At 46.3% G+C, this 24,697-nt stretch overlaps 1 protein-coding gene across 1 annotated transcript in view; it reads left to right on the forward strand.

Moving 5' to 3' along the window:
- CLCN2 (chloride voltage-gated channel 2) overlaps nt 1–24,697 on the forward strand; it is a 114,298-nt gene that overhangs the window by 63,084 nt on the left and 26,517 nt on the right. Inside the window, 10 exon segments of the mRNA XM_048505440.1 lie at nt 350–429; nt 4,491–4,615; nt 4,983–5,098; nt 5,603–5,682; nt 10,353–10,437; nt 13,505–13,660; nt 14,300–14,369; nt 17,492–17,602; nt 19,538–19,751; nt 20,589–20,722. Of these exon segments, the coding sequence (XP_048361397.1) occupies nt 350–429; nt 4,491–4,615; nt 4,983–5,098; nt 5,603–5,682; nt 10,353–10,437; nt 13,505–13,660; nt 14,300–14,369; nt 17,492–17,602; nt 19,538–19,751; nt 20,589–20,722 (1,171 nt within the window).

Consider the following 24,697-nt stretch of genomic DNA (forward strand, 5'->3'; position numbering starts at 1 on the left):
GAGGTGACTCCTGTCCTTCCTAGGAATTGCCAGAAACTCTATGGAAAAACCATAGAATGTGTAGCAATTCCTAGAGAGACTTGACCGCTTCAGGGGAGGGGGAACTCCAGTTTCCTGATTGGGTTTCCATTGAATCCTAGAAAGGACTGATGGCACGTCTGTCTTTTTCCTTCCTGGAAATGACATCACACCGTTGCTGGTGGTGCTCCCGTGTCCTGGCTTTCTGGACTCTTCCCCTAGAAGGGGGAGGGGTCTCTTCCTTTCTCAGTGCTCCCCAATGCCACATGCCCCCCCGCAAGTAATTCTAGATACCACTCATGCCTTTCACGCCTTCTTATTTCCCCTGCAGAATGAATCTCGCAACACTGAGATGCTGGCGGCTGCATGTGCAGTCGGAGTCGGATGTTGTTTTGCGGCTCCCATTGGAGGTAGGCCCCATCCAGAGCCTGCTCTTGGGGATACACCCCCGCCCCCCAACATCTTAGTGATTCCAGCTGTGAAAGCCTTCGACAATGCAAAGCTTATGCTTTTAAACATGAAACATTAATTGATGTAGAAACTACCTAGGCTGGAGCATACTTAGAAGAAGAAGAGGAGGAGGAGGAGGAGGAGGAGGAGGAGTTTGGATTTATACCCCAGCTTTTGCTCCTGTAAGGAAACTCAAGGTGGCTGACAAGCTCCTTTCCCTTCCTCTCCCCACAACCTTGTGAGGAGAGGTGGGGCTGAGAGAGTTCAGAGAAAACTGTGATTAGCCCAAGGTCACCCAGCAGGAATGTAGGAGTGCGGAAACACATCCGGTTCACCAGATAAACCTCTGCCACTCAGGCGGAGGAGTGGGGAATCCTTCCTCTCCCCACAACAGACACCTTGTGAGGTAGGTAAGGCTAAGATAGTTCAGAGAGAACTGTGACTAGCCCAAGGTCACCCCGCAGGAACGTAGGAGTGCGGAAACACATCTGGTTCACCAGATAAGCCTCTGCCACTCAGGTGGAGGAGTGGGGAATCAAACCCGATTCTCCAGATTAGAATCCACCTGCCCTTAACCACTACACCACGCTGGCTGTTATAGTGTTATTGTAGCTATATAGTAATCTAGGCCACATTCCCTCTGCCCCTTTACCGATGCAACTTTTGGAAGCATTTTATGACTGTACAGTCCTATTTACTTGTGCATGAAAGCCCTCTTGAAATCTGCCGTGAAGCTCCTGCTCCCTTTATTAGATGGCCATGGTTAGCCCTGGCTCTGTGGAGCCTACCACCATGTTGTGTTGCCTCTCTCTTGCCATGCCATTCTGGGTATTGTGAGTTTTGAATGCTACATGGGTCAGGGGACAGGATTTGAGTGAACGTTCTGCCACGCTGCCACCATAACGTCGTCTCCTCCTTTCCCCCCGCTACACGCTCCGCCAGGCAGGCCTTCCGCGCAGCCTGACTCTGTCGCCGCCTCGCGCTCCTAGGTTGGTGACGCATCTAACTGTGTTTGCTTGTGGACCTTTGTGCTGAGCAAAGTCTCCCCCCGTCTCGCCTCTGTCTCACCCTTGTGGCGTGTGTCTTTTCCCCGACTGGTCACGGTCTTGTTCGCTTTTCCAAAGAAAATGTCAGGGTGAGCTAAATCAGTTTCTCACACCTTCCAGTAAATTCACACTAAGATGAAGCAGAATGTAAAATTGGGAGTCTACTGATGGGCAGGCACCGTGGAAATAAAACATTGCTACAGGTGGATTATAACTGAGCTCTTGGTCTTTTCTGCACACGTCATTTCGAAGACGTTTTCGATCCTCACGTTCATGAAGTTTGTCCGCACTTCCCTTCTCCAAGTGTTGTTTTTTTGGTTACAAAGGTTTTCCCACACATGCGCTGTGGCAATTCTTCATAGCATTGCTCATTTCTTGATACCAAAAACAGGTCAAAGGGAGAAAAATACCAGAAATAATAAATTTTAAGAGGAAGGGGGTGAAGCTGTGAGGTGAGGGACCAAAAAAAAAATGGCAGAGCAAATGCTGAAATGTTTGGTTTGGTTACCTCACGGGGGATGTGGAAAATGGTCCATCGTTTTGGCAGGAAAAAAATGAAACGTTTCAGTAGGATCGCCCTGTGAGGGGAACCGGCTCGGAAACATTTCACGAAAAGAAATGCTGTAAAAGTATTTTGAGATACAACAAAGAAAAAGTGTTGTAGAAATGTTTTCAAAACCAAAAGGGGGGAAACAATGTGGAACTCCACGGAAGAAACATTTATTTCGAGCCTGAAAATGTTGCAAATGGCATATGCGGAAAAGGCCAAGGTGGGCTTCCTTGGGTCATGCCGCCATTTTGAAAAGAGAGTTTCCAACAGGGAAGTAGTGGGAAGAAGGGATCCTGCTGTCCTCATAGCACAGTTTTTCCTCCCTGAAATGGCATCTTTGGGGCATGCAAGCAAATAATTCCCCCTGCCTCAGGTACTGTTTCGGGGAAGAACTGAGAGTCGCCCTTCAGAAGGAAGCCAGCAAAAGGGTATTTTTCTGGTTGTCCATGTTTATTTGTTTATTTAAGGGGGGGAGATTGCGACCTCTTAACAAACCTGCCTGAAGTTGCTTACAAAATAAAAATAATCAAAACCAAGACATTAGAAGATATTAATTAAAATGCCGTACTTTATTTTTTAAAAAAACCAACCTATTGAGAGCCATCAAACACCCAACTTTAAGAAGCCAGTTCTACTGAATCTGACTTCCATAATTATGTTCATCCCCTTTTACATTCCCCTTATTTCTCCCTCCCCATTTTCCCAGAAAATATATTTAAAAAAATACAAAAAGATTTATTTTAAAAATTAAATATCTTAAGACCAATTTAGAAATAATCTCCTGCCAAACTACCCCCACAGACTCCAATATTTTCCTCTCTCCCTGGGCACCAGACAAGATCGATCTATCTATCTATCTATCTATCTATCTATCTATCTATCTATCTATCTATCTATCTATCTATCTATCTATCTATCTATCTATCTATCTATCTATCTATCTATCTATCTATCTATCTATCCATCCATCCATCCATCCATCCATCCATCCATCCATCCATCCATCCATCCATCCATCCATCCATCCATCCATCCATCCATCCATCCATCCATCCATCCATCTATCCATCTATCCATCTATCCATCTAATCTACCTACCTACCTACCTACCTACCTCGCACCCACACACCCACACACCCACCCACCCACCCATCCATCCATCCATCCATCCATCCATCCATCCACCCATCCATCCATCCATCCATCCATCCATCCATCTATCCACCTACCTATCTATCTATCTATCTATCTATCTATCTATCTATCTATCTATCTATCTATCTATCTATCTATCTATCTATCTATCTATCTATCTATCTATCTATCTATCTATCTATCATTCATTCATTCATTCATTCATTCATTCATTCATTCATTCATTCATTCATTCATTCATTCATGATAGCCTTTATTGGCATTCCAAAATACAATAAATACAATAAAACAATAAATACAATAAATACAATAAAACAATTGTCCATAAAAGACAGATAGTTACAGCAGCCATTCAGAGTCTCATCAATAATTTAGTCCAAATGGATTTGTCAAAAGTGCCATTCCTATACACCTCTCCACAGACCTGACTAAAAACCCATATTCTGGTTTCTCTTCAGATCGTATAAATCTTTTGCCTTTTACTATCTATTCGTTCTGTCTTCCTACCATTCATCTATCTATCTATCTATCTATCTATCTATCTATCTATCTATCTATCTATCTATCAAGATAAATTAAACTTTTAAAAAATTATATTAATATATCATAAATTCAATTACATTAAAAATATAAATTAAATATTAGACCCAACAGAAATAATATTCTCTCACCTGGATATCTTTTCTTACACCATACATTTATTTAACGCCAAGAAAAAACAGATACCACCCTCCCCTCCTCTCTGTTTCTGAATAGCTTGGTAGACAGGTTCCCCACAGAGCAGAGAGCCTTGATTTGGGGACCTCGGGTGGGTTTCAGATCCCCAGGTGGAGGTTCTAGATCTGTGTTTGTCCTCTCTTTGTGACAGTGTTTTCAGTGCTGTGTTTCTGTCTTAATTAAGGCAATGGGGAGGGGTCCCCATTTCAGGCCTCACATCTCCCTTCAAAAAGATTAGGTGATGTGAAAGGTATCCCCTGAGACCCTGGAGAGCTAAAGCCAGAATCGGAAATGCTGCCCTTGATAGACCGAGGCCCCTTCCGCACATGCAGAATAATGCACTCTCAATCCACTTTCTCAATTGTTTGCAAGTGGATTTGGCTATTCCGCACAGTAAAATCCAGCTGCAAAGTGGATTGAAAGTGCATCATTCTGCATGTGCGGAAGGGCCCCAAGATTCACTGATCGCAGTAGAAGGTAGCTTTGTGGTCCACGTAGCCAATGGCGGCCTCACCCTCCCCTCCTCTCTGTCGCCTCCCCTCTCCTTTGTGGTATGTCCTCTTCAGCATCGAAGTCACCTCAACCTTCTTCGCCGTCCGCAACTACTGGCGCGGCTTCTTCGCAGCAACGTTCAGTGCTTTCATCTTCCGGGTTCTTGCCGTGTGGAACAAGGATGAAGGTACCGTCCCTGTTTCCCCCCTTCCTATCCAACAAAGCATGTTCTCCAGGTCTGTCCCTTAACCAGGGCTGCTCAGGGGTGGGGCAATGAGCCAAATGTAGAATTGCTAAGTCATTTGTGCATTCATTCATAGAATCATAGAGTTGGAAGGGGTCATAGAGGACATCTAGTCCAACCCCCTGCTCAATACAGGTTCGGCCAAGAGCACCCGAGACACGTGTTTGTCCAGCCGCTGCTTAAAGACTGCCAGTGAGGGGTGGCTCTCCACCTCCCCAGCAGCTGATTCATTGATTCAACAATTAATTCCTTGGTTTCATTCATTCATTCATTCATTCATTCATTCATTCCCTCTCCGTGTCCCCTTTAGAGACCATCACGGCTCTTTTCAAAACCCGCCCACATTGGATTTCCCTTTTTTTTGATCTTCTTCCAGGAGGACTGCCGGCTTCTTTGGCGGCTATTAAGTGAGTCTCAGGATTCGGTGCACACCAATGGATATGAATATATTCCCACAGGAATCTTTGGCTGGCATGCTTTGGAGATGCTAAGCACAAATGTGCGTGAAACATTAGGAGCTAAAACACCAGACGACTTCTGCGTACACCGGAAAACTCACAACAGCCAGATGCATTTTATCTGCAACCGGTCAAAGAAGTTTAGGTTTGGTGGGAAAGTAACTATTGCATATTTTTCAATGTCCTCCCCAAATATTCTGTATTTTTTTCTTGGGGGGAGAAATTGTATTTTGCATTGCTTTGCCATTTCTAGAAATTGTACCTATCTCCAGCGGTGAGATTCAGCAGGTCCGCACCACTTCGACAGAACCGGTTGTTAAAACGGTGCTTGTAAACAACCAGTTGTTAAATAATTTGAATCCCGCCACCGGAACAGGTTGTTACATTATTTGAATCCCACCACTGCCTATCTCCCTCTGATTGATGCCCTCTCTCCATTCAGGATTGCCAGCGTTTTCTCAAGCGGCCCGAGCTTCAAGCATTTACTTCAAATCCTAAGATTGTGCAGTTCATGCGGAAGCAAAAGACCATTAATCGTTTCTTGATGAAAAAGTAAGACGGGATCCCCAACCTGGTGCCCACGGGCCTATTAATACCTTTCCTCGGGGATGTCGAACTCATTTGTTATAAGGACCAGATATGACATAAATGGAACTCGGTCAGGCTGGGCCCGGAGGTGGGGGGGCTGTCTCAAGCTGACAAACCCGTAGCGGACTTGACCGCCGAGATTGGCACTGGATGAGGGGTGACTACCACAGCTGCTAAGCCCACATAAGGCTCACCGAGCCAAATCGGGAGTGGAGTGGAGTGGAGTGGGGGACTGGACTAGCGAGCCCTCAGGCCAGATTGGGAGCGAGGGGGCGGTTACCTCAATTGACTGGCAGACCATAAGGGCCCCCTTAATGGGCCGAATCCAGTTCCTGGGCCACATACTACCAGGCAGAGGTGGGATCCAGCAGGTTCTCACCAGTTCCCGAGAGTGGGTTACTAATTATTTGTGTGTGCCGAGAGGGGGTTACTAATTGGGTCCGCCTTTTTCCACGTTAGGAAATTCCATTGGGTCACAAAAATCATAAAGAGTCCTTGTTGTTTCCCTATGTGGATGTGGTTACTTAAGGTAGAAAACGGGATAAATAATTCCTTGCTGGGCTGTTTTAAAACATGTTTTTAGAAATATGGTAAAGTTCCTTGTTCAAGAGAAAGTATCCTTCTTTTGATTTCTAGAAACAAAACTAAGTATTTGAAAGTATTAAGTATTTGACAGGCAGTCAATTAGAGGAGAAGTAGTTGTTTCTGTTGGCAGTAGACGATAGGACTTGCTATAATGAGTTTAAATTATGGACAGAAAGATACAAGCTGGAAATTAGGAACTTTTTTTTACAGTAAGTGTTTTTTACAGTAACAGAGAAATTATTAATGCCCCGCCCCTGGAATCCTCGGCCACGCCCCCGGCGTGCCACGCCCAGCCCCATTGGCGCTATGCCACTGTTTGAATCCCACCACCATGGGAACCTGTTACTAAAATTTTTGGATCCCACCACTGCTACCAGGCCTTACCTAATGCCTGCCAGGTGTTTTTAGAGAGTGGCTGGGCCAATTCTAATTAGTTTTACTCTCCATCTCCTTCCTCTCTCCCATTGCATTTTTAAAATTACCCCTCTTTTCCCTGCACTTGGAACTTCCTCTGGTTGTGCCTGGCTTCCCCTCATGCAGCCGCCATTTTGTGTTTGCTCCCACCCCTTGTGTCAGGATTCCAAAAGTGCCCACAGGCTCAAAAATGTCGAGGGCCTCTTTAATTTAATGTATTCGTTTAATTAGATTTACTAGCCCAGCCCTTTCCCAGCCAAAGGCCAGGCTCAGGGGATCCACATTATAAAGAAGGAGAAGGAGAAGGAGAAGAGGAGGAGGAGGAGGAGGAGGGGTTTGGATTTATATCCCCCCTTTCTCTCCTGCAGGAGACTCAAAGGGGCTGACAATCTCCTTGCCCTTCCCCCCTCACCACAAACACCCTGTGAGGTGGGTGGGGCTGAGAGAGCTCCGAGAAGCTGTGACTAGCCCAAGGTCACCCAGCTGGCGTGTATGGGAGTGCACAGACTAATCTGAATTCCCCAGATAAGCCTCCACAGCTCAGGCGGCAGAGCTGGGAATCAAACCCGGTTCCTCCAGATTAGATACACGAGTTCTTAACCTCCTACGCCACTGCTGCTCCTCTGAGCAACAAACCAATGTCAAATTCAAAGAAATACCGACAATATTAAGCAATAAAACTAAATCACAGTGTTGGTAACTAATACATATAGGTTACTAATAGGATACTAATAAGGGTCCTGACATAGCTTGAAAATTCTTTCATTGGCCACCCTGTTGTAATTTAATTTATAGCAACGGCGCAGAGAGAGGGGGGACAGATGGGGAGGACGGCAAGTTGGAAAGGACCGTGATTGCCTTTGGACCGTCTCCATCTTACAGGCCCTACTTTAGTGATTGAGATCCCACAGGGCCCTGATGCCAGATGATAGGGAGTTCGAACTGGTCCTGGTTGTGGCTAGCAGGACATCTTTGGAGGCCAAAGACCACTGGGAGGTTACTATCCGCAGAACAAAGTGCGCTCTGGGGGCAATATGATAAGTAAAGCATACCAAGATGGCCACTGTCTGGCCACCAGACACAATTATTTTATTATATTATATTTATACCCCAACCATCTCGGCCAAAGCCGGGCTCAGGGTGGCTTACGCAAATTTAAAACATTAAAATTCTGGTATCAAATAAATTAGTTTTGAAATTAAATACACTTTAGCCAATTACCCACAGCCAGCTGTTTCCCCACTTGAAAAGTAATGCTAGAAGTGCTCTCGCTTTCCGCAGGGAAAGTGAAAAGCATCAGCAGGGCAAAAGGAAGTGCATCGGGACAAGAATCTTGCCTCAGTGTGCTTCAGCTCCCTGCAGAGGCGTAGCTGGGCCAGAGTGCGCCCAGTGTGCACTCGGTGTTTTCCGACCCCCTCTCCTCAGTGGCGCCCTGCCCCCCCTCCCACCCCCTTACCTTAGTGCAGGCTGGAGAAGCGGCCTGTTCCCTTCAGGCTGAAAATGGCCTGGTGGGAACTACACTTTCCATGAGACCCTGGGGCTTGCAAGGTCTCCTGGGAAGTGTAGTTCCCACCAGGCCATTACAGGCTGCTTCTCCAGCCCAAAATTGCTCGACGGCTGCAAGTGCCAGGCGCCGAGTACCGGCCGCCCCACCCCACGATTTTCCGCCCCCCAGGCACGCACCCTGTGTAATGTGCACACCCCAACCCCCTGGTAGCACCGCCTCTGGCTCCTTGTGTGTGCCCTCTGGAGCCCCATCTATAATCGGTCATAGATGATTATTCAGTAGGAGTCCCCTGTTCTCGAGGTCGTGTTTCAGATGTTCAGGAACTACAATTCCCATCAGCCTCTGTCAGCATGGCCAATTGGCCATGCTGGTAGAGGCTGATGGGAATTGTAGTTCCTGAACATCTGGAGCCGCAGGTTCTTACCCATATGAGTTAGGATACCAGAGGTTCATAATTTTCCAGATGTTCATGGACTACAATTCCCATCAGCCCCTGTCAGCATGGCCAAGTGGCAGGGCTGATGGGAATTGTAGTCCATGAACATCTGGAGGGCCATAGTTTGAAGACCCCTGGACTATACCATCTCTCATCCTGGCTTAATCCCCCCTTTTTAAAAAGTCCTGGTTGGGGGAAAGAGGCGAAGGAGGTCACAATAAATGTGCAAGCTGGAAATTGGAAATGGAGACGGAAAACAAATGTCACAGAGAGGAAAATACCCCTTTGATGTGTTGTTCCGGGAGACGCAGCAGCGGCTGCCTCCTTTTTCCAGTCATTCCCTGCCTGTCATCTTTATCTTCTTCATTCTTTTAACAAATACTGACATTATAATATATTCATATAAATGGTGAGATAAGCTGACCACAAATAACCGAACACAATCCTGTGTGCAGTGAGACAAGCGATTTCCAAATATAGCATCAGATAGAAGTACCCTCTTTCAACTACAGAGGGGAAGGCCGTTGCCCGGATCCTTTCACTATATTCCGGAACATAATGAAACAGGTTGAACCACTTAGAGCCGAAATTTTGCATTTTATCTCAGTCATTAAGATCGGAAAAGGATCCGTATTTCCTTTTGATGCGAAGGAGTGGGCAGCTGGGCTGCTTTAGAAAAATCAAACTTCCGCCTTCTGAAAAGATTAACTTGGAGGCTGGGATAAATTATGGAGCTGCGTGTCATTTATTCTGCTTCTGCATGTCCTACACAAGAGGAAAATATATATTCATGATTCCTGCCAGGTCCCATTTTATTGTATTCTGAGAAATTTTTTCCCAGCCGCTTTTGAGGTTTTACCCTGCACTGTCCATTTAAGAGTCTCGGCCAGAAAGAATGCCGGGGCCGGGGGGGGAGGGGTTTTTTTGGATTTATATCCCACCTTTCTCTCCTGAAAGGAGACTCAAGGTGGCTTACAAGCTCCTTTACCTTCCTCTCCCCACAAGAGACACCTTGTGAGGTAGGTGGGGCTGAGAGAGTTCGGACAGAACTAGCCCAAGGCCACCCAGCAGAAATGTAGGAGTGGGGAAACACATCCGGTTCATCAGATCAGCCTCCGCCACTCAGGTGGAGGAGTGGGGAATCAAACCAGGTTCTCCAGATTAGAATTCACATGCTCCTAACCACTACACCACGCTGGGAGGGATGTGATTCTCAGGATGCTAACTTCTGCACGCACCCCCTCCAAACTTTGAATGGCGGTGGTCCCAGGGTGCAGTTGCAAGGTGTAGCCAGCATGGTGTAGTGGTTAGAGTGTGGGGTGGGGCTCTGGAAGACCCACCTTAAAATCCCCACTCTGCCATGGAAGCTTGCTAGGTGATCTTGGGCCGGGCCTCGCCTACCTCGCAGGGTTGTCGCGAGGATGAGATGGAAGAGAGGAGAATAACATAAGCCGTTTTGGGGGCACATTGAGGAGAAAGGCAAAGCATCGAGGAAGAAAATAAATAAATAAAAATCCCCCCCCCCCCAGCTGTGGGGCTTTTCCAGGCCTACTAACCCACTGTGGGACATGCTGTAGTCATTTCCGCAAGCAAACGGTAGTGAGCGCGTTGAAGGGTGGACCGTGAGTGACAGCATTTGCTGTCCAGGGTGGGTGCAATTGGACTCTGATTTTTTGTTTGTGTCCTTTTCAGACGCCTGCTCTTCCCTGCCCTGGTCACACTCCTCATAGCAACGCTGACCTTCCCACCAGGCTTCGGGCAGTTCATGGCTGGCCAGGTAAGTTGCCCAGGAGTCACCTGTACAGAGTTTGCGAGGTTCCTATAGGGTTGCCCTACCTAACGATTGCCCTCTGGCACCTAAAACTCTGATGGGGTTGGGGGGAAATGGACGTCCACACTGACATAACACTGGAATGCTGATGTCAGAAGTGACGTCATAACCAGAGAAAAGAGAAACTGTGTGGGCTAAATGAATATGTGCCATGTTACTTACAGACTTACTGTGTGTAGTTTTAAGCTTGTCCTTTCAAACTAATAAAGTCTATTTTGACACGCACGCACGCACACACACACACACACACATATATATGCACACATATATCTACACACACACACACATACACACACACATATATATACACACACACATATATACATATATATATACACATATATACACATACACACACACACACACACACACACACATATATATATATATATATCAACGATGGCAAACCTTTTCGAGACCGAGTGCCCAAACTGCAACCCAAAACCCACTTATTTATCGCAAAGTGCCAACACAGCAATTTAACCTGAATACTGAGGTTTAAGTTTAGAAAAAACGGTTGGCTCCGAGGCATGCATTACTCAGGAGTAAGCTTGGTGGTAGTCGGTGGCTTTGCTTTGAAGCAACCGGGCAACTCTTTGAACGAGTGAATCACGACCCTAGGAGGGTTTACTCAGAAGCAAGCCCCATTGCCAGCAACCGAGCTTACTCCCAGGTAAAGGATCACACTTTAGTTCTTCCCATGAAAATCAGTGGGTTTTAACAGCACTTGACAGGGTTACCTACACTGCTTCCCCAAAACTAGGTCTTAGGTTCAATGCTAATAATTGAGCCCAGCAGCCCAGGCCAGCCTAGATGTGGGGGGGGGGGGTGAGGCCCTCTGTTTGTTCATGTCCACAGAGAGGGCTCTGAGTGCCACTTCTGGCACCTGTGCCATAGGTTCGCCACCATTTATATATATATAGATTTAGGTATAGATATAGATATTTAACATCACAACTTGAAATGAACAATGAAGCAAGATTTGCTTGAGGTTTTTTCTTTATTGAAGTGACTCACAATAAGATTGTAAGTAATACGACACGTATTCATTTAGCCCACATGCAGTATCTCTTTTCTCTGGTTTTTACCATTACCGTGAGGTTGCATTCGGCAGTGACTTCATGACATGGGTCCACACTAGGATTCACAGAAACTCCCAGAATTCCTCCCCCATTATAATGTCACTTTCGGCTTCACCCCAAATACTCCCAACGGTTGCAGGCTGTGATCTGGCACTCGTGGTACCCGCTATTCTGGAAGAAATGGGTGGGTGTGGAATTATTTCTACATTCTTGCAAGCTCTGTTCCTTGTATGGATTCAAGGTTCTCTCCAGCATTGCTAGCATGACTGCAAGGGATTCTGGGGCATGCTACCATGGAGATATTCTTGTCCTACTCTGAACAGTATTGCCTAGCACAGGGGTCTGCAACCTGTGGCTCTCCAGATGTTCATGGACTACAATTCCCATCAGCCCCTGGCATGAACATCTGGAGAGCCACAAGTTGCAGATCCCTGGCCTAGCAGTTAGAGTGTCTGGCTACCACAAAAGGGGGGATCAGTACAAACACTAACTTGGCCGCAAAGCTCACTGTGGGAAGCTTGGACTAGTTGCTTGCTCTCAGCCTGATGTACCCCACAGGACTGTTGTGAAGGTAACACTGCAGGGTTGAACTGTATATCCTAGCCAGAATTACTTGGAGGATGGTCAGGATGTAGATCAAATAGTTTCTTCTCCTTCTGAACTCACTCAATCCTGCTGCTAAGCATTGAGCATGCCCAATCCAAGATTCCCTACATGTGTAATAAATCCCTGCACTTTCTTCCTTCTACTAAATGGGCAAGTGGAACCTCCGTGTACAGAGGCAACTGGAGCACCTTCCTTATGGGGAGAGGCTGCAGCGTTTGGGACTCTTCAGTTTGGAGAGGAGACGTCTGAGGGGGATATGATTGAAGTCTATAAAATTATGCATGGGGTAGAAAATGTGGACAGAGAGAAATTTTTCTCTCTTTCTCACAATACTAGTACCAGGGGGCATACATTGAAAATGCTGGCGGGAAGAATTAGGACTAATAAAAGGAAACACTTCTTCACGCAACGTGTGATTGGTGTTTGGAATACGCTGCCACAGGAGGTGGTGATGGCCACTAACCTGGAGAGCTTTAAAAGGGGCTTGGATAGATTTATGGCTCCCAATCTTGATCCTCTTTGATCTGAGGTTGCAAATACCTTAGCAGACCAGGTGCTCAGGAGTAGCAGCAGCAGAAGGCCATTGCTTTCACCTCCTGCCTGTGAGCTCCCAAAGGCACTTGGTGGGCCACTGTGAGTAGCAGAGTGCTGGACTAGATGGACTCTGGTCTGATCCAGCAGGCTCTTTCTTCTGTTCTTAAGGCTATTGCTTTCACATCCTGCCTGTGAGCTCCCAAAGGCACCTGGTGGGCCACTGTGAGTAGCAGAGTGCTGGACTAGATGGACTCTGGTCTGATCCAGCAGGCTAGTTCTTATGTTCTTAATGTTCCTTTGGTTCAGGGACAGAGAACCAGGGAGGGCTGTTGCTTTTGCTGCTTGCTCGTGTGTAGAGGTGTGTCTAGGGAAAATGTAGCCTGGTGCAAAATCTGAGTTTTTCGCCCCCAACCCACCCACCCCCATATGGGTGGCTGCCCTCTCCCACCACCACCAAGCAACTTTTTTTGCACCAGGTCTTGAATTCAGTGTATGGACCCGAGCGGAAGGAGGAGGGGTGTGGGGGGTGATTTTCCCCCCCCCCCCCCCCCACGTGACTAAATGGCCACAGCCCCGGACATTTGACCCCCTAAGTTCCTCTGGGCAGTACGCCCCTGCTTGTGTGCTTGCCAGAGCCCCCTAGATACCTGCTGTTGGAAGCAGAACGCTGGATCGGATGAATCTGGATCCAACACAAGCCGGAGTAGAGCTTACGTTACGTGCAAACCCAGCCAGTGGCAGCATGAGGGTAGATGCTGCTGTCTCTGATTTGCTTCTCTTTTCCCTGCCAGCTTACACAGAAAGAGACTCTGGTGACTTTATTCGACAACCGCACCTGGGCCAAGCAGGGCCTGGCCGAGGAATTCGAATATGGCAGCGTCTCCGAGGCCTGGAAGCACCCGCACGCCAACGTCTTCATCACCCTGGTCGTCTTCATCATCATGAAGGTAGAGGAGGCTCCCTGAATGCTTCCCTGAATGAGAGCAGCAGTGGCGTAGGAGGTTAAGAGCTCGTGTATCTAATCTGGAGGAACCGGGTTTGATTCCCAGCTCTTCTGCCTGAGCTGTGGAGGCTTATCTGGGGAATTCAGATTAGCCTGTACACTCCCACACAGGCCAGCTGGGTGACCTTGGGCTAGTCACAGCTTCTCGGAGCTCTCTCAGCCCCACCTACCTCACATGGTGTTTGTTGTGAGGGGGGAAGGGCAAGGAGATTGTAAGCCCCTTTGAGTCTCCTACAGGAGAGAAAGGGGGGATATAAATCCAAACTACTACTACTACTACTACTACTACTACTACTACTACTACTACTACTACTACTACTACTACTACTCTTCTTCTTCTTCTTCTTCTTCTTCTTCTTCTTCTTCTTCTTCTTCTTCTTCTTCTTCTTCTTCTCTCCCAGAGCCAGGGCTGTCCAGGAAACAGTTTCACTCTCTCAGTGTCTTGCTGCGGCCAAGAAAGCCAATGCGATTCTGGGCTGTATCAATAGGAGTCTAGAGTCCGGATCGAGGGATGTAATTGTACCTCGTTATTCTGCATTGGTTACACCTCACCTGGAATATTGTCTGTGTTCCCTTTCCCCAGTTCTGGATGTCGGCCCTGGCCACCACGATCCCCGTGCCCTGCGGAGCCTTCATGCCTGTCTTTGTTATTGGTGAGTACACATCCCGTGCTCCCTTTCCCTGTTTTGGGGGTGAATCCTGCCCGCAACTAAGCAGCATAACTTACTCTGTCAAGCAGCTATTGGCTAACCCCAGAGATTAGCCCTGTATTGCCTGGGACCGGGATACCTCAAGTAGCACCTGTACCTGCTCCTTCCAGTCATCCTTGGAAACTGTCCTTTTCTTGTTCCCACCATCTGAAACCAGGTGGCTGACGATCCAAGACAGGGCCTTCTCTGTTGTGGCACCAAAATTTTGCAAATTGCCTCCCAGGATGATTTATCTGCCTCCTTCTATTGGTGCCTTTCGCCAACAGGTGGATACCTTTTTCTGTTTCATCTGGCATACCCATCAATAATGATTATTGGCTCTCCATCTAGTGCTGTTTCTTTATGTGTATTTTGTTTAATAATTTTATCAGTTTAACCTTATTTTTGTAAGAAATCAGCAAGGTCCAGTCCAAAAGCAACCTTAATAGTTCTTTATTGAGCTGGCTTTCATGATCGTCTACAGGCAATGCAGATTCTAAACCCTCCCCTTGTCGGGCAGCCGCTTTTATGGGCCTCTATTCCCGCCAAGAGCTGAACACAAACAATTAACAGTTCCCACCTAACAAACCAAAAGCAGTTTCACACAGGGCTATATCACACAGACAGAAAGCAAGGTTAAGCAAGCGATAACAGACGTATTGGGCAGTCAGCCCAACGTGGCGAAGGAATCTCCTCCAAGGTCAAACTACCAACTATAACAAAGTCACAACCTTACAATTTTTGATTCTTAAAATGTTTTATTGGGGGGGGGGCGGGTTCACTCACCGCCTTGTAAACCCTGATTTGGTGGAAAGGCAACATAAAATGTTTTAAAATAATACATGAATAAAATAAAAAAGAATGACCCCTAATTTTTTTCATGCAACAGGAGCTGGACTTATATTCTTTCTGTGACTGTAACCACACTCTTAAACTCTGCACAAATCCCTATTTTGATCCCTTGCCTTCTTTGGTCCTTGGAACCAACACCATGAAAAGCCGAGATGCAATTTTTTTTGCTGTTTTTTAATTTTTCACGATAACAGAAGAGCAATATAAAAGCAGTTAAACAGCCTAAAAAAATAGAAACAAAGAATGTAGAGAATGTAAAGTTCTGAATGTAGAGAGAGAGCCCATAGATCAGGGGTGGGCAATTATTTTTTTCCATGGGGCCGCATAAGAAACAGAAAATATTGTGGAGGGCCGGGCCAAAAGGCAGGGGGGCGAGGCACTTTTGAAAGCCTCGCAGAAGCCGGCAGCCAAGGCAACCGGCTTCTGCGGGGCTTTCAAAGGCGCCTCGCTCCCCAGCAAGGCAGGGGGGCGAGGTGCTTTTGAAAGCCCCAAAAGCTGGCAGCCAAGGCAACCGGCTTCTGCGGGGCTTTCAAAGGCACCTCGCTCCCCAGCAAGGCAGGGGGGCGAGGCGCTTTTGAAAGCCCCGCAGAAGCCGGCAGTCAAGGCAACCAGCTTCTGCAGGGCTTTCAAAGACGCCTCGCTCCCCAGCACGGCAGGGGGGCCAGTCAGGGTCATCCAGTGGGCCGGATGTGGCCCGCGGGCCGTATAATGCCCAGGTCTGCCATAGATAGTGTTGTGTGAAAGCATAAATTGATCAACGAAAGATATCTGGTAATTGCTATGTATGTGAGTGACATAGATGGATTCCTCCATTACTGACAAGGTTAAGCGTAAATTCTGTACAGGCTAGCAAGACTTTTTTTTTTTAGAGGGTGAGAATCCTCATATCATGTTGGCAGCAGCAAAAAGTTTTCGCCAAGGCGTTTTGGAGAAAGAATCAAGTACCTTTGGACACTAATTGTTTTTAACGCTCAGATGTTTATGGGTTGAATGTTATCATTTTATTCGGTTGAGTGGGCTATCTAATGTTTGACATTTCGTATTCAGCATTTCGTGTTTGTATTTTGCCCGGGTCTCTTGTCTGCAAAGTTCTTAATTTTTTTAAAAATTAAATTTGTATCCCCCGGCACAATTATCATTCCGTCACCGCTGTTTTTGCAAAACTCCGGAGCTAAGAGTGGGCAGAGTTTCACTTCCTGGATTCTGTTGCCAGGCCCCAGGGGCAGAGTGAGGAAGAACTGCGGCCGAGGCCCTGCGCCCCTGCCACGGCACTGCCCATCCTGCCCTGCCCCCGGAACGCCACGCCCCTGCCATGTCCCTGCCAAGGCGTGCACCCCGGGGGGGCGCGCCCAGAGGTGGGATCCAGCAGGTTCTCACCAGTTCCCGAGAGTAGGTTACTAATTATTTGTGTGTGCCGAGAGGGGGTTACTAATTGGGTCTGCTTTTCCGTTAGAAATTCCATTCGGTCCAAAAATCATAAAGTCCTGTTGTTTCCTACGTGGCAGGTTAGCGAAGGTAGAAAACGGGATAATTCTCCCTGTTGGGCTGTTTTAAAAACATGTTTTAGCAATATGGTAAAGTTCCTTGTTTAAGGAAAGTATCCTTCTTTTGATTTCTAGAAACAAAATTAAGTATTTGAAAGTATTAAGTATTTGACAGGCAGTCAATTAGAGGAGAAGTAGCTGTTTCTGTTGGCAGTAGACGATAGGACTTGCTATAATGAGTTTAAATTATGGACAGAAAGATACCAGCTGGAAATTAGGAACTTTTTTTTACAGTAAGAGTTTTTACAGTAACAGAGAAATTATTAATGCCCCGCCCCCGGAATGCCTGCCCCCGCCCCCATCGTGCCCCGCCCAGCCCCATTGGCTCTACGCCACTGTTTGAATCCCCCCACCATGGGAACCTGTTACTAAAATTTTTGGATCCCACCACTGGTCGCGCCCCTCCCCTCCATGTTGGCGCTTCACCACTGCCAGGCCCAAATGTTTCCGTGCCAACGGCTACTTCAGCACCTAGATTGTTTTTCACCTTTAACAGAGATGCTCATAGAGCCTCCTTTACTGCAAGTTGTGACTCCCTCATGCGGGGAAAGAGTTGGGTTATCTAATGTTTGGTTGTGACTCCCCTCATGCGGGGAAAGAGTTGAGGCAGGCTTCCTCTTGAGAACTGTGGCACACATCTCTGCTTTTTCTTGCCCACTTTGGAGCTTCTGACCCTTTTCCCCCATTCAGGAGCAGCATTCGGGCGGCTGGTGGGGGAAAGCATGGCCGCTTGGTTCCCCGATGGCATCCACACCGACAGCAACGTCTACCGCATCGTGCCTGGGGGGTACGCAGTGGTGGGTAAGAGGCAGCCTTTCTCGTATTATTTCCAAACCCTGGGATGTGCGGAGGGGGTAGTCAGCCCTGTCATGGCAGAAGGAACCGATTCCAGGCAGCGTTATAAGAATATCCCCCTACCCAGATCACAGCCCAATACTTGGGTGACCCACATGTCACTGGGACGAGAGGAAAAATCAGAGTGGTTGCAACCCGCTGCGAGCCGAAGTTTTCCAGCTTTCAACCCACAGAGAACTTTCTCAGCACTGTCTTCTCTTGCAAAGAACCCCCTCTATTTAGCAGAGGATTGTTAGTGGGGTGGATTATCCATTAAGATCTCTGGGAGAAGTCCCAGTGGGCCTGTGATCTCGGGGGCTTTCCTGGCCCTTAGTGAGGTGGACGAGAGACTGGGCTGTAGCAAATTATGGAACAAGCAAAAATCACATGTAAAGCAGTATAGTGTAACAACCAAAGTATCAAAAAAGGCAAGAAAAACGCTTATACTTATAAGCTACATAGACACATATGTTAATACAGAATGATATGTTTCTGTGTAGCTTATAAGTACACGTATGTTAATACAGTATGATATGTTTCTGTGTAGCTTATAAGTACACGTATGTTAATACAGTATGATATGTTTCTGTGTAGCTTATAAGTACACGTATGTTAATACAGTATGATATGTTTCTGTGTAGCTTATAAGTACACATACCGTTTCCCCCGAATATAAGACATCCCCTGAAAATAAGACGTAGCAAAGTTTTTGTTTGGAAGCATGCCCAACGAACAGAACACAGAAAAATAAGACATCCCCTGAAAATAAGACATAGCGTATCTTTGGGAGCAAAAAAAATTTTTTTTGATAATTAAATTTTTATTAAATTATGAATAATACATTTACGATCAACAATCCATATCAACAATTGGGAGCAAAAATTAATATAAGACACTGTCTTATTTTCGGGGAAACACGGTATGTTAATACAGTATGATATGTTTCTGTGTAGCTTATAAGTACACATATGTTAATACAGTATGATATGTTTCTGTGTAGCTTATAAGTATAGTGTTTTGCTTCTCTTCTTTGATACTTTGGGAGCCTGTGCTGCTTTACACCTTCAGCTTGTATGGTTTGATCAGTCCTGAGGGCTGGCCTGAGTTTGGCTTATTAGATAGGCCCTTCTGTTTGGACATTCCTTGCTTTGTAGGAAGACTGATGATTATACAGGGGCTCACCGGTCTCTCTTCCAGGAGATCTGAGAGCCAGTGTGGTAAAGTGGTTAAAAGTGGTGGACTCCAATCTGGTGAATCGTGTTCAATTCCCCACTCCTCCCCATGAGTGGCAGACTCTTATCCGGTGAACTGGATTTGTTTCCCTGCTCCTACGCGTGAAACCTGCTGGGTGACCTTCCACCAGTCACAGTTCTTTCAGAACTCTCTCAGCCCCACCTGCCTCACAAGGTGTTTGTTGAGGGGAGAGGAAGGGAAAGGAGTTTGTAAGCTGCCTTGAGACTCCTTACAGGAGAGAAAGGCAGGATATAAATCCAAACTACTACTCCTCTCCTCCTCCTCCTCCTCCTCCTCCTCCTCCTCCTCCTCCTCTTCTCTGCTGCCACAGGAGGTGGTGATGGCCACTAACCTGGATAGCTTTAAAAAGGGCTTGGACAGATTTATGAAGTCGATCTATGGCTACCAATCTTGATCCTCCTTGATCTGAGACTGCAAATGCCTTAGCAGACCAGGTGCTCAGGAGCAGCAGCAGCAGAAGGCTATTGCTTTCACATCCTGCATGTGAGCTCCCAAAGGCACTTGGTGGGCCACTGCAAATAGCAGAGAGCTGGACTAGATGGACTCTGGTCTGATCCAGCAGGCTTGTTCTTATGTTCTTCCCTGTCTCTGTCAGGGCACCCAGTACGGCATTTCTGTGACCCAGTTCATCCCCTTCATTATCACCAGGTGCAGCTGCTCTCTCCGGTGCCGTAACCCACACGGTCTCCACGGCTGTCATCGTCTTCGAACTAACCGGCCAGATTTCACACATCCTGCCAGTCATGATCGCGGTAATCCTGGCCAATGCTGTAGCCCAGAGCTTGCAACCCTCACTGTATGACAGCATCATCCGGATCAAGAAGCTGCCCTACTTGCCCGAGCTGGGCTGGGGCCATCAGGAGTAAGTGTGCTTGTACCCACATTTGTGTGTATGCATGCGCATACTGACCACTTCTTCCTCCTCTCCCTCTGCTAAGGTGCTGCCAGGTGCGCTTCTGGCATTAGGGTTATCTAGCAGTTGGAGGAGACGGAGAGTCCTGGGGGGGGAGAGACCTTGTCTATTTTCAAGGAGTTCTAACCATAGATTTCCTGGCTGGAGCTACCGGAATTGGCAAGGGTAACTCTAGGAATCACTGGGAACTCTGTGGTCAAAACATCCTGTAATTAGACAAGATCTTGTTTTTCATTGTTTCTCATTTTTCTTCCCAGGACAATCAAGCCCCCTTACCCCGCCCCAAGTTTCCACTTGCCAATCAGCTGAGTGTCAGCAGGCAACTGGGAACCCCATCTGGAGTAGAAATGAATACTGGAACATCACAGGCTGAATGCCTAATGTTGGAAAGCAGGGGGTGCCTGTTGCAAGATGTCTGTTCCATTGACAACTAGTGTAGTGTAGTTGTGTGCCAACGTGGTACCGAGACCTGCGAGGTTCAGGTTCAAATGAAACTGACTCAGCGGCGATGGGCTAGTTGCCCACTGTACCTCGCAGGTGATCTCTGTCCTACCATTTCTCCCAGAGTCTCAGGGCACTGAACATGTTTTTTTCCTCCTCCATTTTATCCTCACTACAACCCTGTGAGGTAGGTCAAAGTGAAAGTGTGACTGGCCAAAGTCACCTGTTGAAGACCCAAAAAAGCTTCCTCTGGAATTTCCTAGGGACATCAAATGGCCTCTTAAATATGGGTTGTACATGTGTGGCCTCGGGGAGAGGACTTCTGAACGTGTGTCATGCTTGCAGGAAGTACAACGTTCGCGTGGAAGACATCATGGTGAGAGAGGTGCGCTACGTAACCCTCAACTGTCGATACCGAGACCTTCATGAAGTGCTTCACAGTACCAAGATGAAGAGCCTGGCTCTGGTGGAATCTGCTGGTAAGAGAAAGGCTGAACAATAACACCTGAGCACAAACTTTTAGGGCCAGGGGAGATGGCCAAACCCACCCAGATGTTGCTGTTTTTATTGCATGATGCATACCCCTATTTGCACAGTGCCAATCGGGGTAACCCCAGGAATCTGCCTATGTCCATGAGCGAATTATCTGCCTATGTCCATGAGCGAAATCCATGAGCGAATTATCTGCCTATGTGCATAAGCAAATTATCTGCCTTTATCTGCCTATTTGCATCAGCAAATTATCTGCCTTTATCTGCCTATGACACAGGCGAATTATCTGCCTGTGTTAGCGAATTATCTATGTATGTGCTCGTGAATTATCTATGTATGTGCATGAGCGAATTATCTACTACATGAGCGAATTATCTGCCTGTGTCCATGAGCAAATTATCTATGTATGTGCATGAGCGAATTATCTGCCTATGTTAATGGGAGAATTATTTGCCTATATCTATGAGTGAATTATCTGCCTATGTGCATGAGCGAATTATCTTTGTATGTGCACGAGCGAATTATCTACTGCATGAGCGAATTATCTGCCTATGTCCATGAGCGAATTATCTGCCTATGTCCATGAGCAAATTATTTGCCTATATCTATGAGCGAATTATTTACTGCATGAGTGAATTATCTTCCTATGTCCATGAGCGAATTATCTATGTATGTGCATGAGCGAATTATCTGCCTATGTTTATGAGTGAATTATCTCCCTATGTCCATGAGCGAATTATCTATGTATGTGCATGAGCGAATTATATACATATGTGCATGAGCGAATTATCTGCCCATATCTATGAGAAAATAATTATCTGCCTATGTCCATGAGCGAATTATCTATGTATGTGCATGAGCGAATTATCTGCCCATATCTATGAGCGAATAATTATCTGCCCATGTCCATGAGCAAATTATCTGCCTATGTCCATGAGTGAATTAACTGGAAGCTAGTAGTCCTTGAGGTCTCTTCCAACTCTATGATTCTATGATTCTAGTCTGCCCCTTGGGGCTCCCTGAAAGGCCTAAAAAGTGGCTAATTTCCCAAAGAAAAAGTGAATATTTGGAGAAAAGATGCAGAATATTTCGGGGGGGGGGAGCCTCTCTTATCTGCAGCCCTGCCTTTCTCCCTGGAGAAGGAGTCTTTCCATCCATTCCTTAATTTGCCTTCCGGAAACCGATCAATACTTTAAGGTTCATTGCATAATGCATTCTGCAGCCAGCAATCAAGGGAAGAAGGCACTAGCTTTACAGAGCTCTGGGATTTGACTCCCTCGTCACTAAAAACCCTGTAGAGATCTGTGCCCTACTTGCTGAAATTTCCTCAGAAATCGATCGCAGACTTTCGTTCCTCGCAACTCTGCAGCGTTGAGCGCTTGGAAGGTTTTTGTTGAAATGCAAACTGAGATGCACGTGATTCTGAATCCTGCAGCTAGCGCTTGTTCTGTTATGATGCAGTGGAAGGAACAGAACCAGGATTTTTGCCAGCATTGGATGACCGGTTATTTGCCATGAGGGATAAATGGAGCCTCCGTGTTCAGAGGCAGTTCATCAGAATGCTGGTTGCTAGGGGAAATTTGAAGAAGAAAAAGAAGAAGAGTTGGATTTATATCTCCTCTTTTCCTCCTGTTTGGAGACTCAAAGGGGCTTACTATCTCCTTTCCTTTCCCTCTCCCAACAACAAACACCCTGTGAGGTAGGTGGGCCTGAGAGAGCTCCAAAGAACTGTGACTAGCCCAGGGTCACTCAGCTGGCATGCGTTGGAGTACACAGGCTAATCTAGTTCACCAGATAAGCCTCCACAGCTCAAGTGGCGGAGCAGGGAATCAAACCCAGTTCTCCAGATTAGAGTGCACCTGCTCTTAACCACTACACCACACTGGCTCTCAAGAGCAGAGCTGTTGGCATCATGCCTTGCCGGTGGGCTTCCCCAAGACATTTTTTTATTTATCTATTGAAGCTATTTATGTTTTGCTCCTGAGTATCTCAGGACCCGAAGCAGATACCAACAATATAGATTCAGTATAAAACAAGTATATAAACAGTGAAGATTAAATCAGATAGAAATTGCATGGCAACCATATAATGGTAGTGGTGGAAACTGTTGTTAGGTTTGTTAAAACTGCAGTTTGGTCTTTTGTGAATTCTCTGCAGACACGTTTCAAGCCATTTCTGGTATACATAGTCTAAAAAGATCCCTACCCAGCCTGCCACTGCATTGCCAAAGCCGAGTTATTTTCCCCATTGCTACTTAAAATAGTTGTGTGCTGTTACACTCTTAGCAGCTGGTGGAGATTCCTTAAAAATAAGTTCACAACCTGTGAAAGCTGGGTAACAGGTTACAGCCAAGTTGTGGCACCCTGCTAGGGTTTTCAAGGCAAGAGAACAGTTTCTTGTTGTCTGCCTCTATCTAGTGTCCCTGGACTTCCTTTATGGTCTCCTGAGTACTAACCAGGCTGACCCTGTCTGGACTAGCCACTGATATGTATGTGTCCAGAGGAGGGCAACCAAAATGGTTAACGATCTGGAATCCATGCCCTACAAAGAGAGACTTGGGAAGCTGGGGATGTTTAGTCTGGAGAAGCGAAGGTTAAGGGGAAACATGATAACTATGTTTAAATATTTGAAGGGATGTCATGTCAAAGAGGGAGTGAGCTTGTTTTCTGCTGCCTCAGAGACTAGGATATGGGGTAATGGATTCAAGGTGAAGGAAAAGAGATTCCACCTAAACATTAGGAAGAACTTCCTGACAGTAAGGGCTGTTCGACAGTGGAATGCACTGCCTTGGAGAGCCGTGGAGTTTCCATCTTTGGAGGTTTTTAAAGAGGCTGGATGGCCATCTGTCAGGAGTGTTTTGATTGTGTGTTTCTGCATGGCAGGGGGTTGGACTTGATGGCCCTTGAGGTCTCTTCCAGCTCTGTAATTCTGTGATTCTATATGGTTGGTCCTTGTTGGAAACAGGAAACTGGTTAGGGTGAACCTTGCTCTGATGCAAACAGGTTACTCCCAGGGTCTCCTGCTTAAGTTTTGGCAGTACAGATGGGGATTTGAATTCTCCACAAAATGGACACATTGACCCTCTGTTCTGGAACTTGCAAATTCTGCCACTCGCCAGAACAGAAATTTCTGCTAACCTGGGCGAGGTAAGATGCATTGGATGGGGAATTCTCCAAGAATCAATTGCTAACTCTTCAACTGAGATGAACCTACTAGCCTGGCACAGCAGTGTGAGATTCGCCGAAGGGGATCAGTTTCTTCTTTGTTACTTTGGAAATCCTTAGCAATGAGTGGGGACAAAGGCTTCGACTGTTAAACCTTGCAAAAGCGGCTTATGGATTATTTGATGGCAGCGCCACAGTGACCGATTTAGACCCTCCCGTCCCGATGCCTCTTGCAAAGCCGAGCTGACTAAATTGGCTTGTCTCCCCTGCTGATCAGTTTGATGAGTCACCGATATAATTGGGCCCAAACAATCAGATCTGGATTTGCAATGGAGCCAAACCTGAGATATTTACCAAATTCATTTTGTGAGATCAAAGGTGTGTGTGTGTGTGTGTGTGTGTGTGTGTGTGTGTGTGTGTGTGTGTGTGTGTGTGTATGTATATGTATATGTATGTATGTGTGTGTGTGTATATGTATATGTATATATGTATATATATATGTATGTATATGTATACGTATATGTATATGTATGTATATATGTGTATATATCTATCTATCTATCTATCTATCTATCTATCTCTATCTATATATATCTATCTCTATCTCTATCTATCTATCTATCTATCTATCTATCTATCTATCTATCTATCTATCTATCATCTATATCTATATCTATATCATCTATATCTATATATCTATATGTATATGTGTATATATATATATATATATGTATGTATGTATATATATATATATGTATGTATGTATGTATGTATGTATGTATGTATGTATGTATGTAT

Source organism: Sphaerodactylus townsendi, linkage group LG08, assembly GCF_021028975.2.
Source record: "Sphaerodactylus townsendi isolate TG3544 linkage group LG08, MPM_Stown_v2.3, whole genome shotgun sequence".
NCBI classification, from domain to species: domain Eukaryota; kingdom Metazoa; phylum Chordata; class Lepidosauria; order Squamata; family Sphaerodactylidae; genus Sphaerodactylus; species Sphaerodactylus townsendi.